This window comes from Aythya ferina, assembly GCF_964211825.1.
Source record: "Aythya ferina genome assembly, chromosome: 2".
Classification (NCBI taxonomy): domain Eukaryota; kingdom Metazoa; phylum Chordata; class Aves; order Anseriformes; family Anatidae; genus Aythya; species Aythya ferina.
The window spans coordinates 141,071,431-141,095,484 of record NC_140297.1 but is presented as its reverse complement, the minus strand read 5'-3'; the positions used below and the strand labels follow the sequence as shown (position 1 = coordinate 141,095,484).

General features: G+C 38.1%; 1 protein-coding gene across 3 annotated transcripts in view; it reads right to left on the bottom strand.

The window, feature by feature from the left end:
* Window positions 1-24,054, bottom strand: part of ZFPM2 (zinc finger protein, FOG family member 2) — a 321,808-nt gene that overhangs the window by 104,510 nt on the left and 193,244 nt on the right. For all 3 annotated transcript variants that reach the window (XM_084511800.1, XM_084511801.1, XM_084511802.1), the window contains one exon: window positions 5,397-5,508. In XM_084511800.1, coding sequence (XP_084367926.1) covers window positions 5,397-5,508 — 112 coding nt within the window. The remainder of the gene's footprint in view (window positions 1-5,396; window positions 5,509-24,054) is intronic.

The following is a 24,054-nucleotide window of genomic DNA, read 5'->3' as shown; positions in this document are numbered from 1 at the left end:
TAGGCAACATCCTCCCTCACCAGGACTTTGTTACAGTCTCTCCGTGAGCCCTGCCTGTGATTTCACTTGCAAGGGAACAGAGGATTTTTATGACATTTGATATCATGTGGCAATACCACTGGGGCAATTAACAGATCTAGACCCTAGAATTACTCACTCCTCATTTGGGAACCACACTGGGCTGAGGACATTTTTTTTCTCCTCCTGCATCCTCTCAGTAATAACAAAGGGCATAAACTACTCGGCAAGGCCAGGCAGAGAAGGAAATAACATCAGTAAATCACTAATGTAAATGCAAAACCAAACACCGCCTAACATGGCACAAAATGACAGGTGGCTCCAGAAGCAGTTGAGCTGCTGTTACCACTGGGGTGGTTGGTGGCCATCACCCCTATCCTATCCTATCCCACCCCATCCCATCCATCCCATCCCATCCCATCCCATCCCATCCCATCCCATCCCATCCCATCCCATCCCATCCCATCCCATCCCATCCCACCAGCCGTCCCTCAGCACCCAGCTGTCTCCCTCTGAACCATGGCTTGAAAAGCTGCCACCTTCTGCCAGTGCCCGGCACAAAGCTCAGCTGCCAGCTCCCACCCGAGCTGGAAGCATGCTTGGTGTCGTGCAACGCCACCAATCAGTCCCAGACATATATTCGAGATGTTGGTTTTCCTGCACAGAGTTATCCTGTGGTGCTCTGCAATCAATTACTGTTATACCACCATCATTAATAATTTTCTTAATGAAAATGATTCTGTTGATCTCCGTTGTATTTTAATTATCAGAGTTAAGCATAATTACACTGCAGCTCTGAGCTGGCATGTAGACTCCTTTAGGGCGCAATTTTGTTTTAACACACTGATAATGTAATTTTACATTGTGTCAGTTGTTTAGTTATTATCCAGTCGTACAATTCCGCTGTATTCCTGATAACAGATAATAACCTTAGCACCTCCTATATCCTGAAGTCATTTAAAAAGCAATATTGGAATTTCACAACTAGCTAACTTAATCGCCTTATGATTTTATAATTCCCACAGCTAAATATTTGTACAGGCACCCTGTTTTAACAATGCCACTAAACATACAGTATCCATACATTTCACATAAATGACTCAAATAATATCTATAAAAATGTCTGTTATATGGACATGGTTTTCAGTCTATGCAACTGCTTTCTTTACAGTTTCTATTCTTTTTGGTCTAAATTCCTTTTTTAAAATCCCTTTTGTCCCAGTGGAAGATTTGTAGTTAATACCCCTCCCAGACTGTCGAGGGGCTCCTGCTTCTGGTTCTAGAGAAGGTCTGGTGCACAATTCCGTTAAGCACAAATGTTTTTCAAGTGCATTGCGATGAACATACAGTTCCTGCATTAATACTTTCTACAAATGAATCTCCCTTGAATTACTGATACTCTGAAGCTTCTTTGTTGTCTTTGTCACTTGTTTATTTTAAAGATCAGATTCATAATTCTATATAAAGTACAGGTTCTAAAATCTGTCTCTAAAATTTGCCGTAGGACATCTCTTAAATTATTGAAATTGAATTGAAATTATTTTTGAAACACAACAGAAGTTTGATTTAAATATTAAAACAAAAAGAGCATGTCTTTTAAGTTTAATCATAGTTGTAAGTTTCCATGAAAAAGAATAGAATGGGATAAAGTCACATGGCATGAACAGCCAGCTTGCATCAGAGTTTGTAAAAAGCTGTACTAATACACTGTTTCTCCCTTTTCTGAATTGTCCTAGAACCGGTGAAATGCAGATATACTAACTACTGATAAAAATAAGTGATCCTGGGCTAAATACATTAATTTTAAATACCGATTATTTATTTCATAGCTATTCACTCTGGAAGTGCTCTGATGGTTTTAAATAACCAATTTCTTAATCTAAGCATGTATATAGAGGACGATTTGGGATTCCACTGTAACAACACAGTAACGTAATCCTATGTATGTACATCATATATATATGTACACATATGCACACATACTTTCAGTGTTTGCTTACCTAGTGAAAATATTATCGAGAGTTTTGACGGCAAATAGGGAGTTACCTGGCCGGTTCAGATTCATTTTCAATAGGAACTACACAGCGGACTCCTCTTCTGGGATTGAAAATCTCCCTGTGATCATTCTGTATGCAGTACATGGCTGAGTAAGGTGGCTATAGCCTCTAGTGAACTGGAAGTCAGGCTGACATTCCTGTGCTCTTCTGAAAGATCTGGGGAAAATTATGTTCTCAAAGATTTCACTGTATTATTACAGCTAAAAGGAAATAGAGCATGCACTTCCAAGTCAACTGATTGACCAGTAACATGTACTTCTAGACAATTCACAAACTCATTTTCCTCTTAGAAATGTGACAATTTACTCCACTCATCTCAGGTACAGTGAGAAAAACAGCTCCCAGGTGACCAAGTCTGCTACACGTACAATTCCACACATTTGTTCAGCTAATTGCTTTCAGAAATAACAATGTATTGCTAAACAAACTAACAAAAGTACTGTGTCCAGTTCTGGGCTCCCTGGTACAAAAAAAAAGACAGGGAGCTCCTGGAAAGATTCCAGCGGAGGGCCACATAGATGATACAGGGCCTGGAGCATCTTCCCTATGAGGAAAAGCTGAGATACCTGAGTCTGTTCATCCTTGAGAAGAGAAGACTGAGAGGGCATCTTACCAGTGTTTACAAATATCTTAAGTGTAGGAGACAGTGGGATTTGGCCAACCTCTTTTCAGTGGTTAGTGGGGACAGGACAAGAGCAGTGGTCACAAGATGGAGCACCAGTAGTTCCGCACCAACACGCGAAAGAACTTCCCAGTGAGGGTGACAGAGCACTGGAACAGGCTGCCCAGGGAGGTTGTGGAGTCTCCTTCTCTGGAGATATTCAAGGCCTGTCTGGACGCCTACCTGGGCAACCTGCTCTAGGGAACCTGCTTTGGCAGGGGGGTTGGTCCTGATGATCTCTGGAGGTCCCTTCCAACCACCACAAATCTTTGATTCTGTGATTCTGTGAAAATTATACACATACAACAACAAAATAACATCAAATTACAACTTCATGCCAGCTGACACTGTTTCATTACAAGGCATTGTAGGAGACAGAAAGCTAACACAAATCAATGCAATGTAATTTGGAATGATGAGATACAAATTGAAGGAAGAAACATTATTGTATTTATTTATTTTACCATCTTCTATTCGACATTGTTTTGTGATCCAAGCCAATTAATCTTTGTAGTACAAAAATCCCAGCAGGGCTCAAGGCAAGGGTAGGTGAACAGAACAGCCAGCTCCAAGTGAAAAGAGATGAACAGAATTCAGTGAAGGGACAACTTATTTCCCATATAAGTTTAGTCAAATTGAAGGGTTTAAACATCCATTTATAAATTAGGGTGCATATTTAGCCTCATCTATAGTTTTAATAGGCATCTGCATTGTGTGAATCAAGTTGTCACAGAATTTACCTTGAACACTGTATGACTGTCTCACAGTACCTTGATAAGCCAGTACTAAAACAACAAGCATTTCAGTGAGGCAAAATCCAGCACATTTGATTGAAAAGAACATTTATTTATTTATTTATTTATTTTAGATAGTACTGAACTGCAGAAAGTGTTAATTTAAAAAAAAAAAATCAATCACACGGCACTGAAACTGTCTAATGAATTAGTTGGTGTTTGTAAGGTACTTTGAAGATGAAAAGTCTTACTAGTATATATGTGCTCAATATTGTAATTACAGAAAGAATATAATACTTGATAAGACATCATCCTATGGGAATTTGTGGAAGCCGTATTTTGGAGTGAAAATAATTTCCCATTACATTAAAAATTTGTTGCAGAAAAGTTTGCCTGTGAACCACATTTATTACTATGAATAGCAAATTGCAGTTCAGTATTCAGGAGAAAAGCTTCCCTGTATTAGAGCACTTTGCAACTTCTTTCACCTGGGCAGCAATCAGAAGGAAGGGCAGCTCAACCCTTTTTAGATATGAGCCCAGTTCTCTAGTACTGCAGGTGTTTCAGGTTGCAGAATGAATGTGTTGGCATTCTGTAATTATAATAGAGAGAATTTATAAGACCCTGGTGTGCAACTCATTTTTAACATGCAAATTCCCTGTTTTCAGCGTTTCAACTTTCAAAGGCTTGTGGCAGTTTAAAAGCAATCCTCTTATAAGTGTATAAATTGCAATGATTATAGGAACAAGTTGTAATTGTTTCTAGTAAGTTTTTAGGAGTCTTTGATGTTATGATTAGTGTTTTGTATGTTAATATATTGATATGGGTGCTTATTTGCCTGGATGCTTGTACGCTGAAATGGTCACTAAGTTGCCTCAGCAAACAAATCTTTGATCTCAGTAGGTCTGTTTGGTTAGAAATAAAACCTAAAAGAAATTAAACAAGAACAGTGCATTTTCTGAAGTATTCACAAAGTGCTGAGATTGGTGATTGAAATACAAGGAAGGAAAGTCATAGTTTTGCAACCTGATCTTCAGCAGGAATGCCAAAAACAGCTATACTAAATAAGTTATTCTTGTTCTGTGCATTCATTCAAGTGTTATTTTTAACATACTGTAATGATATCATAACTGCATTTTACAAAGCTTTCACAGTGACTGACCAAACAGTATGGTACGTAGTCCCTCACACAATGGACTGAACTCAAGACTCTTTGAGTAAAGGCAAAAGTCTCAAACCAAAGTAGCTTTTAGATGTGGTAGGTTAGACAAAGCATGTCTTGAAGGCCTTGTAAGAACTCATACTGGCTTGAGCAAATCTCACATAAACAGACAACTAGCATAAGACAGAAATGACATGCATTCCCCTTAGCCAATGCATTACAGTGGAGCATCATCATACATGGGCTGGAATGTCAGAGGTTAAAACCCTGAAATCCGTTTCCAGTTATCTTCTATTACCCTGCACACATGAAGTTTTATCATAGACCAATCAAGTTCAAATTCTCCTTATAAAGGATAATTTCAGATAGGAATCTATAATGTAATGTAACATGGAGAAATGCTATCTGCTATGTCCTATAAAATGTTACTGCATTCACCTATTTAAAGTGTATAGATTTTACTGAGGTTTGCCAAGAGGCTCTAGTTCTCAGAGGGAAATGGGTAGTAAGTCACATCAGCTGACATCCTTCTGTGTTTATAAAACAGTAAGTACAGTACAGACACCATGTGGTGTTTTTATACCATTAAAAGAAAAGAAAAAAAAAAAAAAAAAAAGCATAACAAGAACATGGTAGCAAAAACAGAATGAAAACTATTCCACTTAAAGGAAAACAAACTAGTCCATTGTCATGTTATGCAACAGGTATATTTTTGCATCAATACCCAGCACAAGAAAGTAGAGCAAAAATCAGTTTGTGTTTACCTTTGCTGTACACAATGCAGTTGTTTTTGTTGTCTTCTACTCCTTGCCAAGTCACATCCAGCAACCACTTGGGGCCAGCAGTCAGTACCATAGGGACAGAAGCCTTTGTCTTCTGTAGGAAGGATGATAACAAACAGATGCCATTTGCTTGCCTTGATTAAGAACTTGAATAATAATAGTAATAATCATTTTATTTACCAACAACAAAATCTCCAAACCCATAAGGTTATTTGCCAAGGTCTTATTCCACTGCCTCGGGATTTTTTTTTTTCTTTTCTTTTTTTTTTTTTTTTTTTTTTTTTTTTTTTTTAAGACATAAGCAGTAAGCTTTGGTTCTTTCATTGATTGAATGGTGAAACTGTTATCAAGGATTTTTCTGAATGATATTGGATCAGATCTCCAAGATTAAGCAGATCTCTGGTGGCTGTGAATTATAAAGGGAATGCAGATGACTTTCACAGCAAAGAACCAACTGTTTAGAAGTGAACTTTAGACACATTGTACTTCATTATCAGCAGGATCTCACTATTTCCTGAAACAGACAGGAAAGAATTTAAAGAATCAGTATCCATTTCAAAGATCTGTCCTGGGTAACATCTGTATTATCATAGGAAATAGTTCTGAATGGATAATGGAATTTTTCCCCTTTTGTGAGCTGTTGATGTGTGATTTTAGTAACTCTAAAATAATAATAATAATGCTAATGACTCAGTACACTTTGTCTCCAAAAAGACTGTAAAATAAATTGCATTAACGAATTCAAACACACAGAAGTATAACATCCATTGCACCTGGAAGGCTTACAGGCAAGGAGATGCACATTTATCGAAACCATCTCCTGTGTATATTTTAGATACCATAATTAGAGACTTTTGTATTTGAGGAGACAAGGCAAAGAGCTCAAACTTCTTTACACGTAGCTCCTTTTGCTAATCAAATGGCAAAAAAAGCTGTGTCTGATCCTGAATTTTTTCTTCAGTAAGTGGCGCTGAAATGCCACTTAGACATTCAGCATTCACAGTTCTTTTTCTCTGTATCAAACATAAAACCACACACACAAAAAAAAAGTAAAACAATCACCACAAAACTTCTACTTACTTATTTATTTATCTATTTTATTTATTTATTTATTTATTTATTTATTTATTTATTTTAATCCAGGATATAATTCTCTTTAAGACTTTCCAGCTTTTTAAAAGAGATTTGATTATTCTTCATTCCATCAATAATTCCAGTTGGCTAGATTCTATTGGTGATATGCTGTATGAGTAAATGAGTTAACATTTTTGAGATAAATGAAAGCATATTTTCACATTCCAGATGCATCAGCCATATATATCATCTGTGACTATTCTAGAAATCACAGAATCACACAATTGTAGATGCAGCGAAGTATACGTGTTACCACATAACATGCTATATTCCCATGAAAATAAGACATAATTTAAACTTTTCACTTACATAAGATAAAATTCATAATATTACATAAGGTTAACTTCATGATCTTATATAATAATATATTTAATATAACACTGTATGTTGATATTTTTGAAAAGATGATGAAAGAAAGGTATTGAAAGTCACAGTTTCTCATATTTTTCAGTTGATTTTTGATCTGTTTCTTCACTAATACTGTTTTATCAAATGTAGTATCTATTGTTTAATTTGCATTCATATTTTTCATTTTTCATGCTGATGTTTTTGCATAAGTCATACTTCTATATAAACTACATGACATTCTCAATCTTTCAGAAGTTTGGGAAGAAATAAATATGAAAGGAGAATTAAATTAGTAAAAAAAGGTAAAAGCTAGTGCCAACACAACTATCTACAGTAAAAATTCTGAAAACAGAGACATCCTATGTCTCAATTGCATTTCATACCCGAAGCTGCAGAAAGTGTGTTTGCATGTGTGCAGTATTACCAGAGTAATCCCTACCTACTGCATACCTTTGGAATCTGGATTTAAAACTCTGTTCTAATTGGTTGGGTAAGAAGCCTTTTTTTTTTTTTTTTCTTTCCAGTGTTCTTAAGTTCATATATAAACTATCAAGAAGCCTGAGATTGCCAATTATGAAATCAGTGCAAATTATTTACATATGGGCTGCTCAGAAAATAAATGATAAGAATGAGGCATGAACTGAAAAAGAAATACAAGGAATAAAATGAAAGGTAATCAAAATATCATTTTGGTATCCTAGTATAGAGAAGCCTAGATTGTAGTGTCATTTACACCAAAACAGCATAAGGCTGCTATTGAGACAAGGAAGAGTGACTATTCTTCAGAGATCTGAGAATCATGCCTACACTAAATACAAGCTTTAGCACAACCACAAGAGCAACCATGACTGCATAGCAATAAGGAAGAGGAGAGCCAGGGCATGTTCCCACCACAGGCTAAATTTCTCCACTTACCATTTCAGTCTAGTCTTTAACATGGCTTTTGCGCTTGTATGTGCTCTCAGTCTCTGGTAATTCCAAGTGCAATCAACCAATAGTGCAATACTATCCAGGCAGTAGACTTTCCAAAATATGCCATAAATTATTCAGACATTCAAACAAGTTTATTTTTTAAGTTGGAGGGCAGGGCAGGGCAGGGCAGGGCAGGGCAGGGCAGGGCAGGGCAGGGCAGGGCAGGGCAGGGCAGGGCAGGGAAGGGAAGGGAAGGGAAGGGAAGGGAAGGGAAGGGAAGGGAAGGGAAGGGAAGGGAAGGGAAGGGAAGGGAAGGGAAGGGAAGGGAAGGGAAGGGAAGGGAAGGGAAGGGAAGGGAAGGGAAGGGAAGGGAAGGGAAGGGAAGGGAAAGGAAAGGACGAGATCACTGCCCCATTTTCTGCTAGACAACATGATGAGCCCAGGCTGGTGCCTCATCCATTCTGATATGAAGAAGGTAGAGCGAGCACCAGCACTCAGGATGCATGTCCACTTTGCTGTCCCCTGTTTACAGGGTTTTTTGGAACTTAAAGAACTACAAGGAGATCACTAAATTAGCTTCCAGGTCAGCTTGGCAGTAAAGCTTGTAATCAGTCCAGCAGCTGTGAATGTTCACTAGGCACCACAGATAGGCTGGAGGAGAAACGGGGTGTTTCATCTCACAGCTTCACTAGTCCAGAAGAGCCAGTGGACACCTCAAAAGAATTTCCCACTCTCCGATAGCTCTGCTTCCAAGCTGTATAGATATGTAAATAAATTTCTAATATGAAAGCAAAACCTCACAAGGCCCTGGCTGCTTGTAAAGCTTGGCAGCTCCACTAAGGGATATGGGCAATGGCTTCTCTTTGAAGTAGCTCAGAGGCGTATTGTGTGAGCTGTAAGATGAGTCAGGATCACCACAGCAGTTCTTGGGGTCTGGCATCCTGTGAGGTTCATATGTTCATAGGAGGTGTTCATCACTAACAAAGGCTTGCTCTTCTTGTGGCTTATTACATAGTAAGAATTGAAGAAAGCTTGCTGATTCAGGAAAGGCCATTTCCCTAAAATGGTTAAAATGAAAAGACCCCAGCCCAAGATAACAAGAAGCTATGGTTAAATCAGTCATGCCTTTATCACCTCAAGATTAGACTACTGCAATGCGCTATACCTGAGGCTACATTTTAAATCCATTTGAAAGCTGAAGCTGGTGCAGAATGCAGCAACCCGCTTGTAAAGCAGGATATCGTGCTTTGAGCACATTACACCAGTGCTTTTTAATCTGCACTAAGTGTCTGTGGGATTTAAGGCACTGGTTACAACCTGTGAAGCCTGGGACCTGTCTATCTGAGACACCTGATTGAGACCTGCTAGGTGCTTTGCTCCAACCTCACAACCACAACTGATATCCACCAAGTGAGGCATGTAAAAAAGGTCTTTCATGGCTTGAAAATTGGCAGGGCAAAATGTTCTTCATGACAGGTTTCTACTTGTGAGTCGCCATCCCACTTGAATTGAAGTATGCTAATGTTCTCAGAGAGTACTATGAAGATCACCCTGTAATTCATAAGTATTTGTTTTACTGTAACATTTAGTTGGTCATTCCCAAAATAGGGGTGGGAATGGGAGGGTGGAGAGCTTCAACTAATTCATGCTATATTTTTTGCAGTGCTATTATGAACATCTCCATCTTAAGAAGGGTACCTTAAAAAATGCAGTTGCAATATTCTTGCTTTCTTGACAAAGCAGCAAGAATATTACAACTGCTTAAAAAATAAGACTTTAAAAAACAAAATTGTATTTCTCTCTCCAAAAGAACTGCTGCAAACTGCTACAAAGCTCACCAGAACATCATCTGCTAACACAGGTGTCCATGGGGCCATACAACAGGCACCTCAAATTTTGGAAACAGGGGCATATCATAAAGCTGCAATATCATTCACTGCTCTGTGTTAGGTAAATGTATGCTCTACACTTGAATAATTTTCTCTTGAAAATGCAATTTCTGCTAATGTCTTCATACATGCCATAACCAGACAACTTTGACAAGGACAAACAGGGTCAAAATTGTGATTTCTCAGGGAACAATTAGAATCAGCTAATGAGGATAAAAGTGGTCAGACAGGCATCCGCTTTTTACTAACCTTTGAAGCAACTGGACAAACAAGGGAGGTAACCCTCAATAAATGTTTATATTCAGTCAAGAGGTTAATGGAGATAAAAATAGCCATCACAGAGGGCTGAAAATAGTTTTGCACTCTAGCTAAAAGGAATCAGTGCTGACAAGGTAACTTTAGATGGGGTCTTCCCTGAAAAGGTTTCTAACATATGATGTGTGTGGCCTGGCAAAAACTCGAGGAAAGCCCCACATTGAAGGGAAATATGGTATGAGCAAGTTGTTTGAAATCATTTAAATTCTGATGTCAAATGCCTATCATTGCTAGCTGCTTCCTAAGAAGCTGTGCCAGAGGAAGAAATAGGTACTAAGCTGATGTTCAGTGAGTCTCTGTGATATAACTACCCTGTTCCAGGCATAACTTTCCAAAAAGTGTTTAATGTTATTTAAGGAGATGGACTGTTCATTGAAAAATCACTGCATTTCTATCTTCACCTAATTTTTTCTTTTAAAATGACAAAACTACCTCTTTGAAGTACTCTTGCCAAAACAGAGACAAACTGCTGGAGACTTAAGATACTCAAGGGCTTTGCTTCTAATTTCTTCTGGTTCCCACAAACAGATTTTGTAAAACTTCCAAAGAGTCTGCATTCCCATAAATGATAAAACATTACCAAAATATCTTCATGACCTTGTAGAAAATTCTAATGCCCCACAGTGCAGTTTTACTTTCAATAGCCAATTAAAAAAATGATTGTACTGGAAGGAGAGCTGTAAATATACCTCAGGTGACTTCATATATGTGTCTGCTATACAAAAACACCAGTTAATACACACAGGGAGGTTTCTGCTTTGAAATTCATTTTAAATTCAGTTTGATCATCACAGGGTTGACGTATCTTCTGACATGCTGAATTTGCAGAACATCCCCTCTCAAGAGGTTAAATTGACCTTTGGTGGTCACCACACTCAATACAGCAAAACTTTATAAGCTCATCAAATCAGTGCAGTTGGGAAGGTCTTCTAAGAGGTCATTCTGGACTGAGTAACAGAAGAGATTTGCATAGGTCTCAAACTATCTCTAATTAATTAATATTTGTTCCAAGACGTCTTTGAATAACAAGAAGGGTGCTAACTCCACCATATCACCTCAAACTTACATTGACTCTCTTCATGTATTTCTTCAACACAATTGGTTAAAAAAAACATTAGAAAAGGTCATCATAAGACAAAGCCATCCAAACAATCCAGTGGACAAACAGACTTAGTCACATTTTTGTGGAGCTAGGTCCACAAACATGTGCAGTTAGCTGGACCATTTTTCAGTTTCTATTTCTGCAGCTTTCCTGAAGCTCTTCTCTTTTTCCAACAAGGATTCAGTCTTAGAATAATATTTATCTCAAGGGCTGCCAGTCAAGGCCTATGACAGCACTCCATGGTGCCCCAGCTTTCTCTGCTAGACATGTGAAGGCAACTCCTCTCTATTCACATGAGATCTGAGATGTGGGGAAGATTTCAGTGTCATGGTTCCATGCCAATGATAAACCAATTAAAGCAAAGAAATTTCAGTTTCCACCTAACCTGGAATTGTAAAATTACACTGGAATTTTAGTTTTCACAACACCCTCCCACACTACTATGTCTGTCAGTGAGATCCTAAATGCAAGAGAAATTTTATAACTGTTTTAGTTACTACTTCACAACTTTACAGGATCCCTTGTTTCAGAGGACTGTTTGAGTATCATTCTGTGTTTACAGATAGATGAAGAGTACATGCGCCTGTTTACCTGCACAGATGTACCTGGTGTTCTGCCATGCTAACTGGACAAAGGAAGATGAACAAATTGTTGCCTGTGATGGGCCATGAAACTAGTGATGGAGAAAAGGAGGAGTCAATGTGACTTCCCATGATCTTGGACAAGGCAGGCATGACAAAGTCCTTATGCCTTTTTCTACCCAGGACTCTAGATTCTTGTTATGTAGCACTGGAAGTTAACACAGCAGTACTGCATCTGCAGACCAGCAGGTTGTGAAACAGCTTGCATCACTCTTGGTCTATATATTACATTTTACATTTGGCTATTTATTTGGGGATTTCTCTTATCTGCACAGGCAGTCTCTTTATTTCTTCACCTTTATTTTTTGTGGTGATAGTAGAAGAAAGATAGTTGGTAATATCTGAAGAGTCTGTAGAAAAAACCAAAGCCTTTAAATGGTTCAAACACAAATAAACAAACAGACAAAAATAAAACAAAACATAACAAAGACTCCAGAAAAAAAATCAGAAAAAAAAAAGAAAGAAAAAGAAATGTACACACAGATGGAATCCCAAAAGACAGCTGGGATTCCCTGCAACTGAGAAGCCCTGGTGTTTACCCCAAGAGATCATCACTTGTCAAGTGACAAAGCTGAACATACATTTTACCATACATCCATCCACAAAAACTCACAAAGAGCAAAGAAAATATTCAAACAAAAAAGATACACCCTAGGTCTATTAATATTTTCCAACACTTGTCATGACTTCGATATGATTCCAAATTATTTATTAATGTCAAACATGCCTGGTGAAAAATGTCCTTAATGCAAGCTAAATGAATGATAAATATTGAGATCATTTTGTTACCTATCTGGAATGCATCTTTTTCAAATCTAAAAAAAAAAAAAAAAAAAAAAAAAAGCAAATCTAATCTCACCATAATTTAGGTATAAAATAATGGCCATCAAAAAAGCAACCTTAGCTTGTTCTATATAATCTGAAGATAAGGATTCAGTAAATAATGGTATTGCTGTGATATTTTTATAGAATTCTAATTGCAAAGCTCAGCACTGAATTAGAAGCTTTTGGAGGGCTGGAAATATAATTTCAAGCCATACTTGCATTCTGCAGATCCAGGGCTGTAGAAGCACAGCTTAGCTTCCTGGAGCTGTGCATGGAGGCTATTCTTTCCTTCAGTCCCAGCAGTGGTTCTCCTCAAACATGCCATGTGCCAAGGCTTCAGTGGAGACTTATGAGAGCACATTCATACTTCACTTCCCTCTTCCTGCATTTTGAGAAGCCTAACATGGCCAGGATCAGGATATTCAGGGTCTACTCATAAAACACTAACCCTTATACTTAATATATCAAATATAGAGTGATGTTCCACTCTCCTAAATTCAGACAGGTATTAATGGAAGAATAATGGAGATTCATGTAAAAAGTTTATGAGTGTAAAATGCTGTTAAGATCGGTCACTCAAACTTATAAATTGAGCAAAATAAAGAAATATATATATATTTTAAATACAAATTTAATGTAAAAAAACTATATGTATACATATATAAATATATATATATATAAATATATAAATATCTGGGATACTTTTGGAATGTATATTCAAAGTCTTCCCCAGAACTATGAAAGTTTAAAATACTTAATCTGTAGCTTGAACCACAAATCTTGGACAACAGGTCCCAGATGAGTGTTCAAGGACATTCCTTCTGTGGCCTGTCATTTGGTCCTGGAGGATGTGACAACCAAGGAACAGGAATGCGAAAGACAGAAACTCTCTGAACACTTACTTATTGAGCTTCCCCCTCCCTTACTGCCCAAGTTGATGTGCTTTATAACTGGCCCTTCCATTCTAAATAGTCTCTTCACACTGGCTTCACAGCTGCTCCTCTCCTGCCCTGTCCTCCTACCTTTGTCTTTCCTCCATTTCATATATACCCATCTAACTATGTCTAGACAACTCTTCTTTTTCCCAAAGACCACTGGAAGGATGGCAACGTATTTTGCTATCACTCCTCCAATGACTTTTTGGTTGTATTTCCCCTATTACTCTCTGTTTAGTTCTTTTGATTCTTTGGGAAAGCAGTATATACACTGTATGGTTATAGTTATACATACTTGCAGCAGGAAACTACATTCTTAGTTGATGCTGTGATTATCATTAATATAATTAGCAAGGATTTCTGAGTTCTGGTAAGTTGATACCAGTGAGTAGCATGTACATGCAATTGTGTCTTAGTGCTCTGGTACTGCCATGGGTGTTGAACCTTTCCGTTTTACTTTGAAGTCGAATACTTTTGCTAATACTATTTCACAGATGACATGCACCTGTACAGATGAAATCAGACTACATATAACTTATCTTTAGACAAGATATAATGCAATGCTGCTTGCACACTTTCACCCTGAATTATCACTACATTCTTCCTACTGGGTTAATTTCCATGTTGTAAATTATTGCCTACACTGAGAATTAGGTCTTTGTTTCTAGCAATGAGACCATTTGCCAGTAAATGATTTTCAAGTGAATTTGCTTGAGCATGAATCCTTTAACTTTTGTTAAACATCTTTCGCATTAAATAGATGAGTACTCCACTCAGTAAGGTTTAGCAGCACATTTGCAAACATCTAACTTAAACTGGATGGGCTGAGATTAAATTCTGGGATGTACAGTCAACAGTTTTTATCTTTTGTACTTTTATGTTTTTATACTAGAATGTATAATTTAAACCATCATTTCCAGAAGTTCAAATTTCATATATATAAGAATTTATTTTTATCTGAGGAAACCACAAAAATACAAAAATAAAGAGAGATGCAGAAGCCCTCTATAAACTCTCCATTACATGTGACTGTAAATTAGTTATTAGTTATAGATTCTGCTTATTATATTTTATTATTACTTTGTCTGTAACTGAAAACAGAGGTTGTATATTTCACTTTAGAAAAGTTAATGTTCTTATCATGGAAAGTGAATAAGTGCTTTAGCAGTGGTAAAAGATAATATTGCTTAATTTCTTTTTTTTTTTTTTCCAAAACTAGAAAGATAGAAAATAAAATATTCTCCACACATAACCAAACAATATGTTTAATAAATAATCCAGTGGAGCTCTATTAGGATTATATTTCCAATGAATATTGAGGCCTTTTATAAAATACTTGTTTAATACGAAGGTATTTTAGTCGATGGATTAGGTATTATAACGTAATTCTCTTGATGATATGTGACACAATACTTGAGCTTCAGTGTTACACACACAGACAAAATATTACATAAATTCCTACTCAATTAATTTGGAATAGAAATAGGAGACAAAAAGTATTCTGTGCTTTTCTTCCCAATTTTGAAAATATTTTTCTGTACGTTTTTATTAAGTATTTATATAGAGAGATCTTTACCAACAGGAAACATGTTAGTTTAAGTAACAACGTAAATCCAATATACAGTCCTCTGCGCAAGTTTCAAAACTAGGTTTTATATTTGTTAAGACAGCATAATCATTTAAGATATGTTTAATGCACGATTCAACAACCAGAAGTCTATGTGTATGACTTTGATTAATTATTTTTAGTTCAGTTAAAACATCACAGTTTATCTCATTTTAAGATTATCCTTGACATATTTAGAAATCCAAATGCAGATTTTATTGCCCACACCTATCCCCGATGGTGCTAATGGACTAGACATAATGAATCATTCTAATTTGGATGAAAGGACCACACAACATTGCGGTAGTCCTTTAGAGAATTAAGGCTCAATTCTGATCTTCCAGACTTATGAATGCGTTTTTTGGATTAGGCCGCATATCTGTACATCTGTTGAGTCTCAAGGGGTGTATACTCAGCTAAGTATTCTGACCTTCCAATGTACTGTATCAAATGTGTGGCCATGGGATATGAAAGGATATGATTACAACTGTATTTTAACACTGATTTCATATATAATTATGGGGTAAAACCTAATTCCTCCTTACATCTTCATGTAGAAAATTCCAACACTATTAAGCAGTCACAAGGATATTTTTTACCCAGAGAGTATCATAGTAAATGGAAGAAACTGAGCCACCCACCCAGAATAACATAAAATCGTCTTCTTGATGTAAAATCAAGGACAATCTTCCTAAGAATACCTTTAAAATCAGCTAATTTTGTCCATTAAAAAAAAAAAAAAAAAAAAAAAAAGTTTAAATTATCATCTGTGAGTGTGCTGCTGCTTGGTACACTGCTGCATTGCGAATGATTCTTGACTGCTTATGGTAAAAATAAACTAGAACAAGGTTTCATCTGTGATTTTCAATATTACTCAATGCTTTCTTGTTTACAGGTAATAAGGAGAGGAATTAACTTACACACATACAAATATTGATGCAAAAGTTTATAAAGAATTAGAATTTTGGATTATTCTCTATTCACTTCTGAGTACAGTTTCTATTTCCTGGTTTATCAAAGGTAGAGGTTTATAATGTTTCCTTTAACTGGTTAAAATTTTGTAAAACACATGTAATATTTTCATGTAAAAATAAAGATAAAAATAAATATTCTACTGAAACTCTCTTCTTACATATCATTAGTGGAAAAAAAAATATAACAATATAGATTTCATAAGGAAAATAGTTTAATAGAAAGCTCTCATCTAAGTTACTTCAGTGCACTGATTATATGCAGCATGACGAAGAGCTGCAACAATGCACGTTTACATTTAAAAAAAAGAAGTTGTAAAGGAATGGGTGAAGGTCCTTCACTGGGACGGGAGATAATGATGGAAAGTCCAGCAGCAGAACTGGTGAACGAGGGGTTCTGGTTCCAGCAAGACTCAACAAACAGCTCAGATCAGAATCTAAAGTGCAGGAAAACAGCCTGTAGCTTCGAGATTAGCTTTCTCACACTATTCCTGAGTTAAGCCAGTACAAACATCATCATGAATGCATAATTATGATTATGCACTACACTACGCATAATAGATCTTAAAATCTGGAAACAAAGAAGTAGTGTAGGAATGCTATTTTCAGGCTTTTGGTTTTGAAGACAATGGAGCTGGGTGTAAGGGTAAAAGACTTTCTAGAAGTAAAAACTGTTCCAAAATAATATATTTTACTTGTAGAATTAATTTATATACTTCTGAAGCATTTACACATAAAAGGAGGACTAAAAGGAAGGCAGGGACCTAGTGTTATGCTTATAACTTGAAAATAACAATGAATAAAACCCACCCCCCTCCCGTTTCTTCATAGTTTAGGAACTCAAAAAAGTAAATTATCACTTGGACCAAATAACAATAGACAAAGAAGCTGACAGCTTGGCAAGTTTACTTAAAGGATGCTTTCCTCAGTTTAAAAAAAAAGAAAGGGGGTGGGGGGGGGCGATTTTTTGAAGTTCTATGCACCAAGAAATTACTATGAACTGACATTTGTTTCAGGGACTGATGAATATACACAGACTGGTATCCCAGGTTTAAATGTGGGTATTGATATAGGGTGATGCAGCTTGTTCAGCTTGCTGAAAATGAACTGAAGGATCCATTTCACTTACATGTATAGATACAGCAAAAATTAATGGAATAGATGGGTACATTTATGGTCACAAAATATAGGTGTCGAACTCCTGCCAGTCCCCATTCTACAATTTCAGCTGCTCAAACCACACCGGCTCAGTTCTCTAAAAGGACCCCTCCTGAGCTGAAGTCTCTGTTTAGGATCCTAAGTCCAAGCAAAGGTCCCCAAATGGAAATAGGCAAACTTTCAAAAGTAGGGAGCATCCAGAAGAGTAACAAATTTACACCCAGTTCATAAGAGGCAAGTTTTTTGTTTGTTTGTTTGTTTTCTCCTATGAAATAAAAACTCATAGCATATGATAGGAACCAAGCTGCGTTGTGGACTGAATTTAAGTAATTGGAGATCTGTTCCACTGTTAGTTTGGACCAGTGTCACAAATAATGATTTTTAATTCAACAATGTAATTTTTCCTTTACCATTTCAAAGAAAATCAAATCAGATCCCTTCTTCTTCCAATAAAATTTCCAAATCAATTTTCATACACCTGATCAAAGGAAAAAAGAAAAAAAAAAAAAGGGTTTCCAAATGTTTTTAGTACTTCAATACCCAAGTGAAGTCAATAAAAGGAAAAGAAAGCCCCTCTTCAGTGCATGTGCTATGCAGCCAAGAAAGCAGCCTAACAACACAAGCAGCATCGGTGGCCTGAAAAATCAAACCCTGAAACAGCAAAAGCTTTAGAAATTGGCAGAATCAGAGAAGTCCTGGCTATCAAACTACAGGACTTCATACAACTTTATACCAGAATTTCTCTTATTCTTGCCACAGAAATTGGCATTAAAATGCTACAGTACTCCAGCCACCCTCTCTGTTTCAAACAACTACCACATATCACTTGGCACTAATTGGCAGCAGCTGTTCATGGCAGACTTGAACCTGGCAAAACAAACCAAACAGGGTTTTTCTCCTGCTCTCCAGAGATAGGGCCCTCAGGTGAGGTCTGGGGCTGTTTGTAGCGTGGTACCTTCATCTTGCCTGGCAGCTGCCCCGCGGGAGCATTACTGCAACCTTGCACACACGGTTCCCCACCACGTCCCTCACAAGTAAACTCAGTTTTTAAGCAAAATAAATGAATGACGAGCACTGGCCTGATTTTCACAAGCTCAGAGCCCATTAACACATTTCAGGAAGGTGGCCACGTCACAGAATCAGAGTGCCTGAGGCTGGCAGGGCCCTCTGGAGGCCACCTGGTGCCACCCCTGCTCAAGCAGGGACACTCAGAGCAGGGTGCCCAGGACCATCTCCAAGTGTTTTTTGTAAATCTCTAAGGCAGAAGGATCCAAAGCCTCTCTATGTCTGTGGAGTCCGGGAGCCTCTGGCAGCTCCTGCTGATTTTGAGGGTGATGAACACTTGGAAACTTGTCCTCTTCCTTCCCCTGCTGAGGTACATCATCAGCCTTTTTTTTTTTTTTTTTTTTTTCTCTAAGCTCTGGAATGTGAACAAGCCATGACATCAAACATAAGCAGCAACACTTACATCCAGCATGGGATGCAGCATGGCTTGAAGGCCAAGCAGTGCAAAACCTCTTTCTGCTAGAAGTAGAAAACTACTGCCAGGACCAGTGACTCGTGCCGCATGCTGTGCAGGCAACACCGGCCTCTGCTCACTGAAAGTTGAAGTGAAACTTGATTTACAGCTCCACCCACATGAAGAGCTGGGGCTGGTGGAGTGGGGAGAATCCTGGACAAAGAGGGACACAAGGCGGGGGTGGGGACAGCAGCTTTCCCGGGTATTATAAAAGCGCATCTTATTCTGTTTTTAATCAACGAGCCTTATCCAGCAATCAAGGCAGATATATAATAAGCTGAGCTACTCTGTAAATCTAAACATTCCCCACAAATAGAAAAGATACAGGCTGAGCTCTCTGATTGTTACTACGGCAACTATCTAAAATGAAAATCTTGTTAACCCTTTGCATGCCGTAGCCACCATGCATCAATGTTAGCTGACTTCCGTACACTTATCTTTCCTTTTTCCCCCTCAAGAAATTCATAATTGTATTGCTTCACAGTAGTTATGCTCTGGTTATCCTATTTGGGACTGAAGGGATGGTGATAGGTGGTAGTTTCACATGTACAGCTGAGTTTTGTTACTAGCTCATAACTGGGATTACAGTTCAAAAAACAACTAATAAAACACAAGAGAAAATACCTAGATTACTCCACAAGGCCTTTGATTTTGATTAAAACCTTGACAGTAGGAATGGGGTGCTTTCTAGTAAATCATACCACTGCTTTTTTTCTTTTAGGTGTGAAATACCTTGACTGTAAATACCACGTATTATTCAAAGGAATTATTTCTCTGTAGTGCAATATAAAGAGGCTACTTTAAAAACACTTCCTTAAAACTTCTGGTTTTTAGGTACTGCAGAGATCTGCCAGTGATTTTAACAAAACAAGCTACTAAACATAGTGCCTTGAAAATTCATGGGCAGGTATTTGACTTGAAGTCTCTCTTAAATGCAAGAAAATTCAGACAAAGAGAACACTGATTTTTTTTTATTTCTAGGAGAGTAGGATATGTTGTTACATCATATTTATACATCTAACTACCTAAATACTTTAGGCATTATCATGATAACGTCTATGTGGTACTGTCATGAGAAAATGAAATTCTCTGCACTTTTAAAGTCTTCCACAGTTTATCGTTGAAAACAACTGCATTTGTGGAAATTTTTTTGTATTTAAACTGAAGGAAGCAGGGCTTGGCCTATGGACATAAATCACAGAATCACAGAATTGTCTAGGTTGGAAGAGACCTCAAGATCATCGAGTCCAACCTCTGACCTAACACTAACAGTCCTTGACTAAACCATATCCCTAAGCCCTACATCTAAATGTCTTTTAAAGACCTCCAGGGATGGTGATTCCACCACTTCCCTAGGCAGCCCATTCCACTGCCTCACAACCCTCTCAGTAAAGAAGTTCTTCCTAAGATCCAACCTAAAACTCCCCTGGCACAACTTAAGCCCATTCCCCCTCATCCTGTCACTAGGCACGTGAGAGAATAGACCAACCCCCACTTCTCTACAGCCTCCTTTAATGTACTTATAAAGAGCGATAAGGTCGCCCCCGAGCCTCCTTTTCTCCAAGCTGAACAAACCCAGCTCCCTCAGCCACTCCTCGTAGGACTTGTTCTCCAGACCCCTCACCAGCTTTGTCGCCCTTCTCTGGACTCACTCGAGCACCTCGATGTCCTTCTTGTAGCGAGGGGCCCAAAACGGAACACAGTACTCGAGGTGTGGCCTCACCAGAGCCGAGTACAGGGGGACAATCACTTCCCTAGCCCTGTTGGCCACACTGCTTCTTATGCAAGCCAGGATGCTGTTGGCCTTCTTGGCCACCTGAGCACACTGCTGCCTTATATTCTGCCGACTATCCACCAATACTCCCAGGTCCTTCTTTACCTGGCAGCTCTCCAACCACTCCTCTCCCAGCCTGTAGCTCTGCTCGGGGTTATTGCGCCCCAGGTGCAGGACCCAGCACTTGGCCTTGTTGAACTTCATACAGTTGACCTCAGCCCACCAGTCCAGCCTATCCAGATCCTCCTGCAGAGCCTTCCTACCCTCAAGCAGATCGATGCATGCACCTAACTTGGTGTCATCTGCGAACTTACTGAGGGTGCACTTGATCCCCTCATCCAGATCATCGATGAAGATATTAAAGAGGACCAGCCCCAGTACTGAGCCCTGGGGAACGCCACTAGTGACCGGCCTCCAGCTGGATTTGACTCCATTCACCATGACTCTTTGGGCCCGGCTATCCAGCCAGTTTTTAACCCAATGAAGCGTACGCCAGTCCAAGCCACAAGCAGCCAGTTTCTTGAGGAGAATGCTGTGGGAAACAGTGTCAAAAGCCTTGCTGAAGTCAAGGTAGACCACATCAAGAGCCTTTCCCTCATCCACCAAGTGTGTCACTTTGTCATAGAAGGAGATCAGGTTTGTCAAGCAGGACCTGCCTTTCATAAACCAATGCTGACTGGGCCTGATCACCTGGTTGCCCTGTAAGTGCCACGTGATGACACTCAAGATAATCTGCTCCATGAGTTTCCCTGGCACTGAGGTCAAACTGACAGGCCTATAGTTTCCCAGGTCTGCCCTCCAGCCCTTCTTGTAGATGAGCATCACGTTTGCTAGCTGCCAGTCGACTGGGACCTCCCCCGATAGCCAGGAATGTTGATAAATTATGGGAAGCAGCTTGGCCAGCTCCTCTGCCAGTTCTCTCAGTATCCTCAGGTGGATCCCATCCGGCCCCATCGACTTGCGCACATCCAAGTGCCGTAGCAGGTCGCCAGCCATTTCCTCATGGATAGTGAGGGTCACATTCTGCTCCTCATCCCCTTCCCTCAGTTGAGGGTACTGGGTATCCAGAGAGCAACTGTTTTTGTCTCTAAAGACTGAGGCAAAGAAGGCATTAAGCACCCCTGCCTTTTCTTCATCTTCCGTAACTAAGTTCCCCCCCGCATCCAGTAAAGGCTGGAGATTCTCCTTAGTCCTCCGTTTTGCATTAATGTATTTGTAAAAACATTTTTTTTGTCTTTGATGGCAGTCACCAGATTGAGCTCCAGATGACCGTTGGCCTTTCTAATTTTGTCCCTGCACTGCCTCGCAATGTCCTTATAGTCCTCCCAAGTGGCCCACTCTCTTTTCCAAAGATTGTAAACACTCTATTCCCTGCTAAACTCAAGCCACAATTCTCTGTTCAGCCAGGCTGGTCTTCTTCCATGCTAGCTCATCTTTGGGAACGTGGAGACAGACCGCTCCTGCGCCATTAAGATTTCCTTCTTGAAGAGCGCCCAGCCTTCCTGGATTCCTCTGCCCTTCAGAACCACCTCCCAAGGGACTCTACCAACCAGTGTCCTGAACAGTTCAAAGTCAGCCCTCCAGAAGTCCAATACAGCAGTTTTACTGGTCTCCTTCCTGGCTTCTCCAAGAATGGAGAACTCTATCATTTCATGGTCACTCTGCCCAAGACAGTTTCCAACCACCACATCTCCCACCAGTCCTTCTCTGTTTGTGAAGAGAAGGTCTAGCAGGGCACCTCCCCTGGTAGATGTTATTGATTATTTTACTTCATGCTTACCATGTAAATAAGAGAGACCATTCAGTACTAGGCCAAATTAGACTCTATGGCACTCCAAGTTATGTCATTTAAAACAAATATGCACTATGTCAATTGATAGTTCCTGAACAAGAAATACTCAACTGATGTTTTATAGCATTCACTTCAGTTAATTCATCATAGATAAAGTTAAAAGGTCATTGCTTAGACATTTTTTTGAGAACTGAATAACATAAGTGTAACTTGAACAACTTAATAAATAACATAATTTTTTTTATGAAATCAAAATGTACATGTAACTGAGCCCATATAACTTCAAGTGACTGAAGTAGTGTGCAAATTATCATAAGATCTTTTTGAAATGGTGTCTGTGTTAAATTGACTATTAACTTTATTAAACTTCCAGTACATTAAATTAAAGGTACCATTTACAATTAAAATAGAAGAATTACCAAATTAACTCTCTTGAATTTAGTGAAATATCAATACTATAATACTCAATTTTACTAAAAGGAAACACTGAATAAAATCTGTAAGTTTACGTAGAATTTGTTCAAACTGAAAAATTAATTGGTTTAAAAATGAAAAAGGAATATTTATTGTATATGTGCATGTCAGTGCACAGTTGCAAATCTATGATGTGTTATTCTTATTTACAGAAAATTAAACCCATTTAATTGAACAACCTAGCTTTTTTTTTTTTCTTTTCTTTTCTTAATAAACATATATGTTTTTAAAATGCTTTGAAGCTCACAGACCTTATTTTCAATGTACACAATCTGAAAGACAGACTTCCCACACCAGCCAAAAAAAAAAAAACACATCTGGTCTAATCAAAATCTCTTAAAGTTCATATAATATCTCCAAATAATTTGGGGTTTTTGGATCGGGATAAGTGCAGTGTATAACACATGTAATGTTATTGCTGTAATACGTATACATAAGAAAAAGTTTACAAGGAGAAAGACTTGAATTAATTCCTCCAATCATATTTTCCAGCTTCTGAAATAGTTCCCATTTTTCTCTAAGTAATCTGATATAATGAATTCTTTGTAATTTACCTTTTACACTATTTTTTTCATTTTTTTTTTTATATGAAGACAAATGCACTATATTTTCTAGAGTTAATTTTCATATTTAATAGTATTACTATAGCTAGATTCTTCCTAGAGGCTTTCCAAACATCAAGCCTATTTATCAGTGTTGGCTTATTTCCCAGGAATATATCCAAAATAATCTAGATTATGTACTGGCTAGTCAACATACTACACATATAAACAATTCTTCAGTTACTCCAGGAATGTATAACTATCCCAGTTTTCCACTGTATTATTCCAAATAAGATTAATAATAATAATAAAAAGAAGTGTTACCACGTTGATATTGTTTTTGTGGACTTTTTATTACCCTCATCCCAGACCGTTTCAATATTACCTTTGAGTCATTGTGTTTACCTAACTCACCTATTTACCAACTAACTAGAAGATTCTCTACTTCTTCCTCAAAGGTAGAAACTGATCCTAGCTCAGGATCAGTTATACACACACACACACACACACATATATATATACACACTATAGGTGTATATAATTATTTTGAAAGTATTATTTGTATTTTTGTTAAGGTCAGTTAAAAAAACTTGTCTTTTGGGAGGCTAATCCTAACTTTGGGGAGACTCTGCCATATGTTCAGCAGAGAAGCGCATCCTTCGTTGGGGTGTTTGCCCTTCTTAACCAGGCACAAAAAGAGTCA